Source organism: Carettochelys insculpta, chromosome 1 (genome assembly GCF_033958435.1).
Source record: "Carettochelys insculpta isolate YL-2023 chromosome 1, ASM3395843v1, whole genome shotgun sequence".
Lineage (NCBI taxonomy): Eukaryota > Metazoa > Chordata > Testudines > Carettochelyidae > Carettochelys > Carettochelys insculpta.
Genome location: NC_134137.1, coordinates 116,267,139 through 116,283,692, shown reverse-complemented (window position 1 = coordinate 116,283,692; position 16,554 = coordinate 116,267,139). Strand labels below are relative to the sequence as shown.

Here is a 16,554-nt window from a genome sequence, read left to right as displayed (position 1 = left end):
GAGAGAGAGAGAGACTCATTCTCTGGGGTTGGGGGTGAGTGGGTCAGGCCAGGGGTGAGACCTGTGCTGGGACTGGACAGGGGATCATAGGTATCTTTGTCACTGGAGCCATCCCTGAGTGCTCCTCCAGGCTCCAGCAGCAGTTGCTGTTCTTCCTGCCCCCTGTGGCAGAGGCAGTTACTGCACATAACCTAACTTTTAAGTGTCTGGTTGCTAGGTCCCCTTTCTGGCCAGACATTACAGTTGAAAAACAGGTACCTGACATCCCTAAGCCAGAGCTGGGGGGCAACATATGGGAGCCAAGGCTGAGAGGGGAGCTGTGACTGGCAATGGGCTGCAGTGGAACTGAGGGGCAAAAGCAGGAGTTGGTGGTAACCTTTCCCCATCTTCCAGAGGGAGGGTTTTCTGATTGGTGTAGATAATCCCCTTTAGTGAACTCGATGGATTAATTTTTCTGTCAACCTAGCGCCAAATACACAGGTATTTTTGTAGGCTTAACTACATCACTCACACCCTTGGATCGATATAGTTAAGCCAAACTAAAGTTTTATTAATAACAAGAAGTCCTGTAGCACCTTATAGACTAACAGATATTTTGGAGCATAAGATTTTGTGGGCAAAGACCCACTTCATCAGATGCAAGTTTTATTTTAGACTAAAATTTTATTGTAGATCATGCTGTAGTACGAGCTCATGAGAGGGTTCCCTAAACAGGAAATAAAGAAGAGGGATGAGAGAGAGGAAGGAAGGAAAAGCGGATGGTATAGACACCATCATTATCAGTTCCACTGTCAGTTCCACCGAGATGATACATTCCAAAGTTTGTTGGAAGTGGTAGAGAAAGTGACCAGACGGGGCAGATGGGAAAATAGTTTCAGCTGACTGCCTAGAGACAGGGAAGGGTTCAAACTGTCAACCATCTTGTCAAAAGCGAGAATTAGCCTTTTGTAAACTGATGTCAGCTGGGTTAAAGCAGTGGCTCTCCACCTTTCCAGTCAATTGTACCCCTTTCAGGGTCTGATTGGCCTTGTGTTCCCTCAAGTTGCATCTCACTTAAAAATTACAAATTCAGACATAGAAGTATAAAAGTGTCATGGTATGCTATTACTGAAAAAATGCTTATTGTTTTCATTTTACCATATCCCTACAAAATAAATTAATTGGAATATAAATTTTGTACTCACATTTCAGTGCACATTATATAGAGTGATTTAAAGAATTCATTGTCTGCATGATATTTAAGTTTGTACTGATTTGGCTAGTGCGTTTTATGTAGCCCGTTATAAACCTAGGCTAATATCCAAATGAGTTGATGTACCAGCTGGAGGATCTTTGCATATCACCAGGGGACACCTGTACCCCTGCTTGAGAACCACTGGGCTACAGGATCTCTTTCTCTGGAACCTCTGAGCTATGAGATCTATCTGCCCCATGAGTACTAGAGGAACTCAGCCTCTGCAGTGCCATGCATTCAACGTAATCTCCCACAGTTGTTGACCTGTTTAGAAACAGAGGTCTTTTCAAGATAGACTTTTTAAAAGGGGAGTTAGAGCTCTCTTCTTGGGACCTCTAGAAGAGAACTCTGAAGCATTCCCTTTCTGGGTTCTGAACAGAGATAAATGTGGCAGAGATGCTATAAAAGCGGGACAGAGGGGAGAGGGCTCCTGATTTGACTCGAAAGCAGGTCAAGTGGAGCACTCTGTCATTAACGGCCATAGCTTGGTTTTCCAGTTCTGTCTTGAGTGATAAACAGAAATTATACTTGTGTGGGATGTGTGACTCTGCTACATGTGTGCTTAGATTGTCCGTCCCTGGCTGGGATGACATTACAGCATGTGAGACAGAGTTTACAACTGACTGAACTGGCTGTATCCTTCTCAGGAAAAAAAATAAAAAAGAGCTCTTATGAGGGAGAAAACAACAAACAATCCTCCAAATAAAAAAGTCAGCTAACTAGCTGACAAAATAAATTTTAAAATAAACTGAGATAAACAGAATTTGCCAAAGGCAAAGAAGTACATTCAGGGAGGACACGCTGAGCTCCCTCTCAGATATGAGAGTCATTCATAGGCCTACATAGTCTCATGAGGATATCTGGGGTACATGTATAGGGCACATGTATACTGCTAATAGGCACATGAGGCATTCACACACTGAAGTGCAGCAACAACAGGGACAGAACTTGAAGAATAACAAATGGAGTTCTTAAGAAAACTTCATAACTAAGATTTTTATATTTTTAATGAAATATCAAGTATTGTAGTATATTTTACCTTTCAATAAAAATCTGACCTACAATGCAGAATTATGTTTTTATCATGTTATGCTCCACTGTTCTGTTGTATCTTTACTCATGAGCAATAATGCTTTATCAGAGCAATAAGAAAAACTCAGATGAAATGGTAACACAAACAGTAAAGGTATATCACAATCACATTTTGTAAATCCTGAACAAATTGTAGGAAAGAGCACTTACATACAATCATTACTGGCATTTCTTGTAATTTAGCTTTCTAATCCACCTTTTCTGAGTCAGATATACTAAAACTATTCAATAGAAGAAAAAAAGAAACTTATTCCAATATAAGAATTATTGCTTCATAGCCCCAGGAGTTTAAGCCAGCTGAGACAAATGAATGCTCAACAAAAATCAAGTCTGCTTAATAACCTAGAATAAGACTAACACACTGATGATTAAACTTTTTTCTTTATCTGAGGATCATCTGTTCATGCAGTTCTAAACAAAGAGAAAAATGCTGTAACAAACTCAAATTGGACAAATTAAATTCCATTGCTACAGCCGGGACAATTGGCAATAGGTTTCTAACATTTTTTTTGACTCTCCTTTTTAATATTGTCCAAAACATGAACTTAACTGCTCTATTCAAGTATACATTGTTCACTAATCACAACAGGAGAAATATCTGTATGTTACAAAGTATTGTTAACTCTTACAGACCGCTCATCTGAATCAGACTGTATTTCCTCGTATCAGAACAGGAAAACTCAAAAGAGTACTATGGCCATGGTCTTGATGAAACCAACGATAGCCAGAGTATTACTACTTGTACTGTGGTACCACAGAGGATATATCTACCCAACAAAGACAAACCTGTGGTTGGACCGAGCCAGTTAACTCAGGCTTGCAGGACTCTGGGGTTGTTTCATTGTTCTGTAGACTTTTTGGCTCCAGGGGGCAGCTGAGCTCTGGGACCCTTGCACCCCTCCAGAAGAGTGTGCCCTCGAATTTTTTTTTCCCCATCCAAGGGCAGAATGATTTTTTTATGTGCACCAAGGCATGTGCAAATGTGCACCAGCAATAAAAACACATGTCCACTGTGCGGGGCTGTGGGCACTCGGCTAATCAGCCGGGCAGCACCTGAATCTCTCCTGGGTGGCCACCTAAGCACCCAGCTTACAGGGAACACTGTTCAAGAACTTACAGCTCTGCAGCCTGAGCCCTGCAAGACTGATAACAGCCACTTGTGAGTTTTGCTTTGCTGTGTAGACATACCCTGAGAGGCCTCAGCCATAGATCAGGGTGCCATAGTACTGTTGTACAAACAGATTCTACACAGCCAAGATCTGCTCCGCACATAAGCATGAAGAACAGGGGTGGGGATAGCAGAGCCAGTTACACCTCCCTAATTCGTATGGCACATAGCTGCTTATCTTGGACTTGGCATAGGTTAGAGCAATCTAGGGGCTTCTGCAGTTGATGACATCTGAGAATGTTCTCCTAAGGTACTGTGTGGGAGGGTGCAGAAAAAGGACTGTGCTGTGCTCTAAGAATGCCAGGTCATAGTTCTGACACAGTGATTCTGTAGCTCCTGAGAGATCTCCCACACTGTGGGAATCCTCAGCTGCTTTCTAGACTCTTGTGATGCACAACAGAATTTCACGCAATTTGTATTTGGGCCTTCTAACCCTGTGAATGTCTACAACACTAACCAAACTGTGGTATCTGAGAACTTGTACAGCAACAACTAAGCGATTCTGCACATTGGATGTTGTGTGAGAACATAAGACAAAAAAAACGTGATGTGCCATCCTCCTTCATTATATTTTTGTTTAGGTAAATGTCACTATCCTCATGACTTCTGGTTAGCCTATTTTTAACAAGTGCACATGGAGCTGGGAGCCAGGCGGGAGCCAGGGGATGGAATTTGTGCAAATCCAGTTCCCGGCTCCCAACTCCTGCAACCGATGGTGAGCCAGGAGCCAGGCACAGCCACGTGGGTCTGGCTCCCAGATCCTACGAAGCACCTGGAGCTAGGGGCAGCTGCACAGGTCCAGGTCCTGGCTCTCTCAAGCTGCAGATAGATGGGACCCGGTGGCAGCTGCTCCCCACAGCAAATACAGGGCAATTAGCCTCGTTTTGAAAATAAATCAGGACACCTTCCTGGCACCCAAAATATGGGGCTGTCCTACTACAAACAAAATGGATGGTCACTGGAAGAAAAACTCAATTCACATGTGTGCACCTAGGTAGAAGAGGTGATTTCACAAATTTACAATATACCTTCTTGCACATGCACAAAATGACATTTATTTTCAAAAGCATCCCATCCCGCCAATTTAGCACCTTGTACACTCCTAGCTAAAGACTGCACATGCAACAAATCACAAATTTTTGAATGCAGCAGGTATTAAAATTGGCTACTGCTCAGTGTGATGGACCCCCTCTGCCATGCTTTATGGAGAATGGGTTATGAATATAAATAAGCATAACTCAGAAATGCTTTGAATGTGTCTTGTGACACATCGTTTCCAGTGGTATAATCTGCCAAATCTATACATCCTATTTTTGTACTTTTATCATTTTTATAGTTGAAGTTATGAGTATTGTCTACATATGTGTGTTCCAAATGCTTGTTTGCATGAAGACCTCAACAGGAGGTGTGGCCTCTCTATTATGAGAATATGGCTTTTGAGGGGATAGCTGTCCTTAGCCAAAGGGCCTTCATTGGTTTCAGTCCACGTCTGAAGAATTTCACTGTCACATTCAGACCAGTGAGTAGACAATGAATGATTGGTAGAGAGACAGGGACAGGCATACCATTCATGTGAAAATCTTTTGACACAAAGGCTGCAGCTACACTACATTCCCCTTTCGGAAGGGGAATGCAAATACATCCAATAGAAAATACAAATGAGGTGCTGTTTTACATATTGCACACCTTATTTGCATAATGGCAGCCACTCGCTGTTCCCGAAGTGCTGTTTTTAGAGAAACTACAAGCAGTGTAGATGGGGTTCTTTTGAAAACAAACCCCATTTTTGAAAGAACCCTTCTTCCTGAAAAAAATGAGGAAGAATGGGACTTTTGAAAGCTGGGTTTCCTTTCGAAGGAACCCCATTTACACCGTTTGTTCTTTTTTTTTTTTTCCTGAAAACAGCACTTCTAGAACAGTGAGTGGCCATCTTTATGCAAATGAGGTGCACATGTAAACTGATGTAAATCAGTCCCTCATTTGCATTTCTGATAGACCCTATCTTGCACTCCCCTGCTGAAAGAGGAATCTAGTGTAGCTGCGGCCAAAGAGAAAAATGGAATTCCTTCCCCAGGGGAGAGGTAGAAAGAGGGCCCTGGGGTTCCTCCATCTTTTGTCTTCAGCCTGCCTTGGAAATTGCCTGACACACCCTAAGGGTCCATCTATACTTACCGCAGGTTCAATGCAGTGTTATCAATCCGTGTGAGTTTGATTTTGCCACATCAGTGAAGAAGTGGTAAAATCAATCTCTCTGGGCTTGGCCATCAACCCTGGAACTCCATGCTGTTGCATGAAGTAAGGGACATTGAGCAAGCCCAAAGAGCCCTGATCTACCCCAGAGTACAAAGGTGCTCCTGATACATCGATTCTAGCTACGTTAATGGCATGACTAGAATTGCATATCCGGGATTTACTTTGACCCCTGGTGTAGATGAGGCCTATGAGAGAGGGAGAGAGAGAACTTTTCAGTGAACTGAAGAGTAAAGCCAGGTAATATCATTCCAGACTTGAAGCTTTCCCCCTATTTAAAGACATCTGGTTAAGGTAATAACTCATAGGCTGTGTCTACATTATCACCTTCCTTCGAAGGAAGGATGGTAATGAGGCTGTTTGGAGTTTACTAATGAAGTGCTGCCGTGCATAGGCAGCACTTCATTAGGCAAATTCCCCCTTGCAGCAACTCCAAAGTTTTAAACTTCAAAGTACTGGTACGCATCTTACTCCTGAGGAGTAAGGGGACTTCGAAGATGCCCGGACACTTCGAAGTACCAATGGGAGCGCCACGGCTAGACACGCGCCGGTACTTCGAAGTTTAAAACTTTGGAGTTGCCGTGGGAGGGGGGGATTTGCCTAATGAAGTGCTGCCTATGCACAGCAGCACTTCATCAGCAAACGCCAAACAGCCTCATTACCATCCTTCCTTCGAAGGAAGGTGGTAATGTAGACACAGCCATAGGATAATAGATTCTTAGGGCAACAAAATTAGCTATGTGTTTTCTCTTTTGTTTGATTTGGTAACTCACTTTGATCTGCTTGTTCTTATCTATAACCACTTAAACCCTACTGCTTTATTTTACAAAACTCTTTTGTTTATAGTCAAGCTCAGTGAAAATTATTATTACCTGGGGAGGGCTACCTTATATCTCCCTTTCATCAGTAAAGGGGGCCCATCAATTGAGCCCTTCCTGTGCAAATCTTTTGCACCAACGTTAATTTATGTGGGGGTTTGATCCCTTCTGGGGGTTGATTTCCCAGGTGCTGTGCCCTAGCATTACATCCATGCAGAGCACTGATTAAACAATGTCTGCATTGTTCTGCAGGTGGCGGGGGGGGGCAGTTACTCCAACTCTGTGACTTGGCTGAGAGAGACAAAAGGATCTGGCAGAGCAAAACAGAGTGAAGAGGAGCCTCAGAGAACAAGATGGTGGGTGTCAGTGGCATGTTCGTGACACCCAGGAAAACCCCCAGGGATCTTCTGTGACTGTATCCTGTCACACTGAGTTTCTGAGAATCAACATCATTGTTCACTGAATTTGGAGATCCTTTGGAAAATTACTGGGAAAACTAACAAGCAAACAAAACACTTTTTTTTTAAACAGAGGTCATTTGAAAGATAAGGTTGCTCTGAAGAAATTCCATTTTACTGTTTTTGAGAATGGCACATCATTTAAAACTGCAAGATCCAGACAGAAAATTGTTTGATAAAAATGTACATGTATAATTTTCACTTCAATTCTGTGTTTACTGTAGCTCACTAAAGGCAAAATATCACTATAACAATAATGGTGTTATAGGTTGAATCTCTCTCATTTGGCATCCTCAGGACCTTACAGGTGCTAAACAAAAGAATTCACTGAAGTGCGGGAGGTCAATATTGTCTAGCAGCATTACCAACACTTTCACTGCTTACTGGGCTCTTAGAAGACATCTGGGGTAAATTGGAGCTAAATTACAGCACAGAACTCTGTGAGCCAAGGCTGGTGGTTGTAAATAAACTCTATGGGAAACTTGGCCACACTCATAATTTGTGGTCATCCGGCTAACTAAAATCATACTTGACTACAGATGTAGCCAGAGGAGAGAATGCCAGATTAGGGAGGTTCAACCTGTATTAATATTTTCACTGACAACAAAAAAATCTCCTAAATTCAGTGATTTGTAATTCCAAGCCCACATCTGACACTCAGAGTGGAATTCCTTTATTACTTCATGATTACCTATTCAATGAGGACAATGCAAGTTTCATGCACGATTATTTGCTTTTTCAAATTATGGTCACAATGAGGATTTAACTGGATCAATGTTTATTCCAAATAATCAAGATTTTTCAGCATCCAACTATACTAGTGACTATTGCAGACACATTCCTAACAAACACTCCAGGGCTACGTCTACACGTGCACGCTACATCGAAATAGGCTATTTCGATGAATAACGTCTACACGTCCTCCAGGGCTGGTGCCGTCAACATTCAACTTCGATGTTGGGTAGCACCACATCGAAATAGGAGCTGTGAGGGAACGTCTACACGCCAAAGTAGCACACATCGAAATAAGGGTGCCAGGAACAGCTGCAGACAGGGTCACAGGGCGGACTAGCACTTCCGGGGCAACAGCTAGCCGCTCCCTTAAAGGGCCCCTCCCAGACACACGCAGCCTGCACAACACGTGGTCTGCAGAGCCATAGGCATGCACACCTCGAGCGACGCAGTCATGGACCCCCAGCAGCAGCAGCCGCAGCAGCAGCAGCCAGAAGTCCACCCAGCCGCCCCTGTAGGAGCAGTGTTCGCCCTGCTCCATGCCATGCAGGAGGCAGCTGAGCACATCCTTGCCACAGAGGAGGAGATGCCTGCAGGGGAGGAGGACTCAACCCCCAACCCTGCAGCACCCTGCCCCGCCCCCGCCTCATACGCCGCTGGCTGTGGAGCTACCCCACCAGCACCGACTGGTGGGAGCAGCTGGTGCTCAGAGAGTGGGACGATGACCGCTGGCTCAGGAACTTTCGCATGAGCCGGCAGACATTTCTGGAGCTATGCCAGTGGCTCACCCCCACACTGAGGCAACAGGACACCTTCATGCGGCATGCCCTCAGCATCGAGAAACGGGTCAGCATCGCTGTCTGGAAGCTGGCCACTCCAAACAGCTACCAATCCGTGGGCCAGCAGCTTGGCGTCGGCAAGGCCACCGTCGGGGCTGTCCTCATGGAGGTAAGAGGACCCATGGGGGAGTGGGAGGCAGCCCTGGCAGGAGAGGGGAGGGGAGGGGGGCCCTGGCAGGGGAGGGCCACACACACCCTGCACACCCCTCATTGGTGCTCTCCCATGTGCTTCCCCTGCAGGTCGTCCGCGCCATCAACGCCCTGCTCCTCCACAGGCTCGTGAGGCTTGGGGACCCGGATGCCGCCATCACGGGGTTTGCCAGCCTGGGCTTCCCCAATTGCTTCGGGGCTCTGGATGGGACCCACATCCCCATCCGCGCCCCAGAGCACAGTGGAGGACGCTACTTAAACAGGAAGGGCTACCACTCAGTGGTCCTCCAGGCCTTGGTGGACAGCCAGGGCCGTTTCCTGGACATTTATGTGGTCTGGCCTGGCAGCACCCACGACGCCCGGGTATTTCGGAATTCGGGCCTGTGCCGCCGGCTGGAGGCGGGGACCTACATCCCCCAGCAGGAGATCCCTGTGGGGGACACCACCATGCCCCTCTGTGTCATCGCAGATGTGGCATACCCCCTCCGGCCCTGGCTCATGCACCCTTACACGGGCCACCTGTCAGCCAGACAGGAGCGCTTCAACCTGCGCATGAACCACGCACGCCAGGTGGTGGAGCGCACATTTGGGTGCCTCAGAGGGCGCTGGAGGTGTCTCCTCACCCGCCTCGATGCGGGCCCCACCAACATCCCCCAGATTGTGGGCGTGTGCAGCGCCCTCCACAACCTCGTCAAGAGCAAGGGGGAGGCCTTCTTTCAGGGCTGGGCTGTGGAGGCCGGCAGGGCCGATGTGCAGCCACCCACTGCCCCCAGTCACCAGGTGGACCCCGAAGGGACCCGGGTCCGGAAAGCCCTGCGGGCCCAGTTCAATGAGGCCGCGGGGTGAATGCTGGCAGGCCCCCCACTGCCCCCACCATCCTCCACAACACTCCCTGCCCCTACACACACACCACAGAGCACCCAAGAACACCCCCCCCCACACACCTTTCTTGAAAATAAAAACAGACATTTGTTTGTAAAACCAGAAATATATTGAACTCTCCTAATTAATATCTTAACTAACTATTTACAGGCTGAATAAATTACATATATATATATATTATAAGTCCTATAAGATGAAAGAAAGAAAGGGGAAGACAAGGAAGGGGAGAACTATGTACATGGGGGGGCAGGTATCAGCATCATAACAACAACATAACAACGGGTCTAATAGAAACTATTTACAAACGAACATAAAACTGAGGGGAATATATACAAAAGGGGAGGGGGGGGCCACATCCTGGGCCCCACACCCCCTAATGTCCAGCGCTGGGGGTTGGTGGCCGCGATCCACGCCTCGGCCTCAGCCCTGGCCGGGGCTGGCTGGGGGCTGGGCGGACCAGGAGATAAGGCTGGTGGGTGTCAGCTGGCCCCAGGTACCCCTTGGCGGAAGAGCCCTCAGTGGCGGGTGGCGGTGCGACGGCAGGTGGAGCAGCGGGTGGAGCAGGCAGGGCGGGCAGAGCGGCGGCCAGCGCGGCCAGGTAGTCCGCAATATGCTCAAACGTACGCATGAAGGCCCCCCATGCCTCCTGGTGCCAGACCAGCGCCCGCTCTTGCAGCTGAAGGCGCTGCTCCTCCACCCGCAGACACTGCTCGGCGACCTCCAGCTGCCGATAGTGGATCTCCAGCAGCTGGGGGTCCATCGCCATCCGGTGGTGGTGCTGGGTCCACCGTCGTCCCCGCCATGGGGCTGGTCGGTCCTCCACCGAGGGGCTGGCCTGGAGTGATGGCCCCAGCGGGCTCTCCGGGACCACTGACACCTTGCCGGCGCTCTCCAGTCCTTCCGATGGTGCAGCTGTGGAACACGGGCGGGGGGGGGAAGAAGAGTGGAGACAGCCGTTAGTGTGGGCTCCGAGCCGTAGCCCTTGTCCCCCCACCCCTCTGTTGCAGGTTCCCCATCCCCATCCCCGGGAGATGCTGATGATGCTGATGATGGGTGTCCCACCCCCTCCCCCCCGAGGGACCCTAGGTTCCACTCCCCCCAACCCCGGGGATGGGGCATGGCACTGTCGTGCTGGGGGGGCAGGGGCTGATGCACTCTTCTGAGGGACATGCCACTGCTGTCCTTGGGGCCATGGTCATCTGGGCATGGGGAGGGCCCTGGTCATATCTGTTACCCCCACCCCTCAACCCCGGGGGTGCGCACCGGAGGGGGTACATACCTGATGGTCCGCTCCCACGGTCGGGGGACACCCGGTGGGCGGACACCCTGGTGGAGCTCCTCGAGGGCAACATAATCCGCAGCTCCCCATCACTAGAGGAGGACGCCCCCTCCTCCTCCTCCTCTGGTGCCCCAGGGGTGCGGGGCTTACCTCCAGGGTGGACTCCGCCTCCGGGGCCTGCTGGGGCTTGTCGGCCGATGTATCAAGCGTGGCCGGAGGGGAGGAGGTGTGCCGGGGGCCCAGGATGTCCCTGAGCTCCCTGTAAAAGGGTCAAGTGACGGGGGAAGCCCCAGATTGGCCGGCCGCATCCCGGGCCCAGGCGTAACCCTGCCGCAGCTCCTTCACTTTACTGCGGACATGATCAGGAGTGCGGGCAGGGTGACCCCGGGTGGCCAAGCCCTCGGCCAGCCGAGCGAACGCATCCGCATTCCGCCTCTTGCTCCCCATTACCTGGAGCACCTCCTCCTCACTCCAGAGCCCCAGCAGGTCCCGAAGCTCGGCCTCTGTCCAGGAGGGGCCCCGCTGCCGCTTCCCAGCTTGGCTGCTGGTCTGGGAGCCCTGGCTACCCTTGGGGGGGTGCCCTGGGGGCGCTTTGGGGGCTGGGGGGCGGCCATCGCAGCAGTGGGAGGCTGTTCTGGCTGCAGAGGAGCGTGCAGGCTGGCCGCGTGGCTGGGCTGCCGCCAGCACGCTCTCTCAGCTTCCTGCACAGGAAGGTAGGGGGCAGGGAGCTTTAAGGGGCCGCTGCACGTGGCGACCATCGAGCTCAGGGGCTGGGCAGAGCGTCTCTCAACCACTCAGGTGATGGCCGCCATGGCGGACCCCGCTATTTCGATGTTGCGGGATGTGCAACGACTGCACGTTCCCTACTTTGACGTTGAACGTCGAAGTAGGGCACTATTCCCTTCTCCTGGTGGGGGTAGCGACTTCGACATCTCGCCGCCTTACGTCAATGTCAACTTCGAAATAGTGTCCGCCACGTGTAGCCGTGACGGGCGCTATTTTGAAGTTGGCGCCGCTACTTCGAAGTAGCTGGCACGTGTAGACGCGGCCCAGGTGTACCATATCCTAAACATAGGATTTTTCCTAAATTTGAGCATGTAATATGGAACTTTGAAATTAAATATTTTCTGGAAATTCTTCCTTCCTGATCCTTATACAGCCGGTAAACATTTTATGGAAAGTAAATTGTAACTGCTACTAAACACCAGTAGCTCTCCCCCTTTGACACACAAAATCTTCATTTATTTTTCTTCTCATAAGTGCTGTAGTTGTTTTATGTAGAAAAAAATGAAAAGATGATACAAATATACCATCAAAAAAGTGTTTCAACGTAGTCTGCTAACAATCAGAAATAATCTTACATTTTTCTTTGTAAATGATCTTCACCATCAAAAAAATCCAGACAATTAAAATATCTGGAAATTAGCTATCCTGGGAACCCAGCCTGTTGAGCATTCCTATATAAGCCCCCTCACACTTGTCCAGTTTATGCCACCCTTCCCAAACTTAAGGCTGCCCCTTCTAAAATGTGCAAGAATACATACAGAGGTCAAAATCCAATTATTTGTCAGGAGTGAGAACTGAATCCATGATCCCTTCCATGACTGAACTCTAAATTTGTTCAGTGGAATCCTATCATTCTCTTAACCTCATACCTGAATTACTATATGTGACACAAATAAGACTATAGTCTGTAACTGCCTGCAGCAGGCTTCGCTTCCATCCATAGGTGGTCCTGTTATTCTTAGTCTCAGGACACAACCCTGCTCCTACTGCAGTCAATGGTAGTTTTACCAATTCATTCTCATCTATCTTTATGATTGAGTCTAAAATGATACCCCACAGTAATTCTGCTCGAATAATCCATGAATTTTTATTAACCAAACATAAGAATGCATTATACTCTTAGCAGCCACACGTTATGTCCTAAACTGATTTACAAAATAAAAGTAAATTGAATGGAGATGCGGAACCAAAAACAAAGAAACATATAGCAACTTTGTGAAATGAGGAACCTGTTTGGCCCATCAGTTGTGCACGTAATCTACAACAAAAATCTTTCCTCAGCACTTTATAAGGACACTCTTAACAAGAAAAACACTTACAGTTTATTGGAAAGTGACGGCAGATCATGGATGATCTCTTCATATGGCTCTTCTTGTGATAAAGTAGAAACAGACAAAGGGTCTTTCATTTTTTGCTCCCAGAGAGTTTCAGCCTTCAGAAGCATTTCCTCAATAAATTCAGATGATGTAATATCTAGACAGTGGTTTAATAAGACTATCAAGCAAATAAAGTAGAACAGCAAAACCCTACTTTACTTAAAACTCCAGGTCAGGTTAAGATTTAACTGTTTATATCAACATTTAGTCAAAAAGACAAGCACTGTTCCTGATATATATCAGAAGACGTGCACCGGGTTATTGGGGAAAATAAATGCATTACGCGTTTAGTATGAAATTACAGCCTTAGTTTATAAAACTTCAAAGCCAGTCTCATTCTATCTGAAAACAAAGTATTCAATATTATGTGAACTGCAAGATGATAAATATATGTTGAATGTTATAACTTGAATTAGCAAAATGAGGTAGGTGAGGTAATAACTTTTATTGGACTAACTTCTATTGGTAAAAGAGACAAATTTTTGTGCTACAAAGAGAAAGATATTACCTCACCCACCTTTTCTCTCTATTGTCCTGGGACCAACATGGCAGCAACAACCCTGCAAATACTAAACAATGTATTTGAACAAATGGGACCTCTGAAAACACTTGCTACTTTTTTAATTTCCAAAAGGATTAGTCTAACCACTTAATTTTGTATAGTTGCAGGGATTTTTTTTTCAATGGAGATACATGTTGCCTAAAACTGGAAGGGGTTTTGGGAGGTCATCTAGTCCAGTCCCCTGACCTCTTGGCAGGAGCAAGCATCATCCCTGACATCTACTTGCCCCAATCCCTAAATGGCTGCCTTGAGGCTTGAGCTCACAAACCTGGGTTTAGCAGGACCATGCTCAAGCCACTGAGCTCTCTCTCTCTCTATCTCTCTCTATCTCCACGCCCCTACCCCCCTCCATCCTGCCTCCCCCAGACTGAAGTGCTAAAAGCAACTTTTTCCTGCAATGTGGATATTTTCAGTTAATGTTTAAGTTCTCAGATAAAAGGTACTGTAACCTTTCCCAAGAAGATAAGGTACTACATTTCTACAGAAGGATTTTTAATAAGGAAGCTTTGTTTACTATATCCCTCATGTCCATGGTTGCTCTTTCTTTCCAAAATATCTGCTTTCTTCACCTTTAATACTTTATTTATAAAACCAAGACCATTTATTTTTAGTAGATGTCATGGACAGGTCATGGTAATAATGAAAAATTAATGCAAGACTGTGATCTATCCATGACTTCCATTAAATATGTGCATAAAAAATGCAAGCTACAGGGTTCCCACACTTGTGGTGAGGGGTCAGCTCTGAGCTGTGGGTGCCCTGCTGCCTTTAGCTTGGTGTTGCACAGTTACCCCAATGCTGACAGTTAGAAGTGCAGCAGCCCAATTGCTCTGACCAGCCAGGAGCTGCAGGTCCCCTGGCCACGTCAGGGTTGGGAACTACAGAACTACTCCCCCTGTCGGACCAGGAGCTTCTTAAGCACACCCACACATCCCAGCCCCTATGGCATCTTGGAGCTCCTGAGGCCCTGCTGACTGCAGTTCTGAGATGGTAGGGGACATTGCAGCTCCTAAATGCCATGGCCGGAAACCCTGGAGGTCTCCGTAATGCACAGAATCCGTGACTTCCACAACCTCTGTGACAAAATTGTTGCCTTTTTATAAGGTGAATCATGCCGGGGACACTACTCTCCAGCTGCCCACAAGAATCTTCACTTTTATGTAGTACTAGACTTCCATTTCCTCTTTTACTTCCTATATACTATCCAGTTTCAAAATCACTTATTTTCTCACTACTATTCAGAGGAATTTTCCTTCTGAGATAATGACAGTGGTGCTGTTGGAGTGTGATGCACTTGAGAGGCACCTCCAAGCAGCTGTACTGCTGAGCTTTTGTGACATTATCAAACAGCATCTCCAAATGGCTCATTGGTGGGAGAGGAAGAAGGAAAAAAGCAGAAGTGCAGAGAAAGAGTCACAGCAGTTTTTGCAAACCTGCTAGGGATTTCCATCTCTGCAAAAAAGAAAGAGGTGCGGTACTCTGGGAAACAAACTGGCCTTTGATCAGTGAGCTGATCAGGATATCCTGATCAGGGCATAAAGGATACAGGCTGATAGTCCTCAATATATCAGAAAATCATGGAGATGAGCATCCAATGTTGTAGCATTTAACCCTGGATATGGAGTCCTAGAGAAAGTCAGGAACCACCAAAACCAAGTCTCCAAAGGAATAAACAAATCAAATATATGCTAAAAATAATAGTTAAAGTTATACTGAACTCATTTGATTTATGAATCTTTTTATGTTATGTTCTGGCGGTGGAGGATGGGGGGAACATGACTTTCCATAAGAGAAGACACAATTATATACAGTCTACAAGAAATCATTTCTGTTTTAAAATGTATACTCCTGAATAAATCATCCCCTAATCTGTAAGTTTAAGGGAATCTTTTAAAACATGGGTCCCTGTGAAATGCCTGCTTCAGAACCCAAAGGTGAGAGGTGCAAAGATCCCTAATACAACATCTTGTGAACACACAACCTCTCATAACTTCTTGAGTCTCTGAAATTACATGATTCTTTCTTGCGGTGGAATTATTCAGTATAATACCCAGTGAAGCATTCATGAGTATCTACGTAAAAATTTACTCTTTGCATGGAGGGCTAAGCCTACATTACATATGATGACAAAATGATAGAACAATTTGCTGAGATAGAAAAAAGGAATACTTATTAGCACATCAACATGAATGAATCATCACCCACCTGAGGGCTTTTCATCATTGCAGTTGAGAAGGTTGGGATTTGCCTGATGCATCAACAGCAGTTTCACCAGGTTTGTCTGGAAAAGGACAACAAATCTATTTGAAGTAACAAAAGCATAACATGACTACTCAGTTACAATTCAGTTTAAAAGACCTCTTTGGCCTGTATCCCATCCCGTACTGTACCATGGGAAGCCATATAATGGTATGGGCTATCTGCTACAACAACCCCATAGTCATTGCACAAGTCTCTAAGCTAAGAATTGCACCCAATGTAGAACTCTTACACAAGCCAAGGACTTTCTCTCTCAATTTCAGTGTATCCTAGGCATGCATACAATCTGCACACGCAGAGGTAGTCCCCATCAGCAACAACAGATTAACATCCTTACCTGCTTTGGCTCAGGTCCCAGATATTCTTTACATTTAACCCGAGGGTGTTCAAACAGAGGAGACGGGGGAAATTCCTGTGGCCAGTCTTACCCTCACATCCGGGAAGGCTGGCAAGTCACATCAGAGGATCAACACAAAGGGGAAAGGAGCAGCCCCCTGAGAGCTAGAATCCTCTCGGGATCTAGGACCCTGATTCCGGCCTGCTGGAAAAGTCAGCTGCTGTCACACCCGCTGAAAACATCCTGACTATCAACAGTTTTCAGGACTCAGTCTCCTGCCTATTTCCTCTCCTTTTTCCTCATCTGTCTTGCCCACCGAACAAACCACAGGC

General features: G+C 46.9%; 1 protein-coding gene across 1 annotated transcript in view; it reads right to left on the bottom strand.

Moving 5' to 3' along the window:
• The window catches only part of MYO16 (myosin XVI), a 622,320-nt gene that overhangs the window by 329,243 nt on the left and 276,523 nt on the right, over positions 1-16,554 (bottom strand). Inside the window, exons 8-9 of the mRNA XM_074983196.1 lie at positions 15,832-15,907; positions 13,008-13,161 (exon numbers count right to left, since the gene is read on the bottom strand). Coding sequence (XP_074839297.1) covers positions 13,008-13,161; positions 15,832-15,907 — 230 coding nt within the window. The remainder of the gene's footprint in view (positions 1-13,007; positions 13,162-15,831; positions 15,908-16,554) is intronic.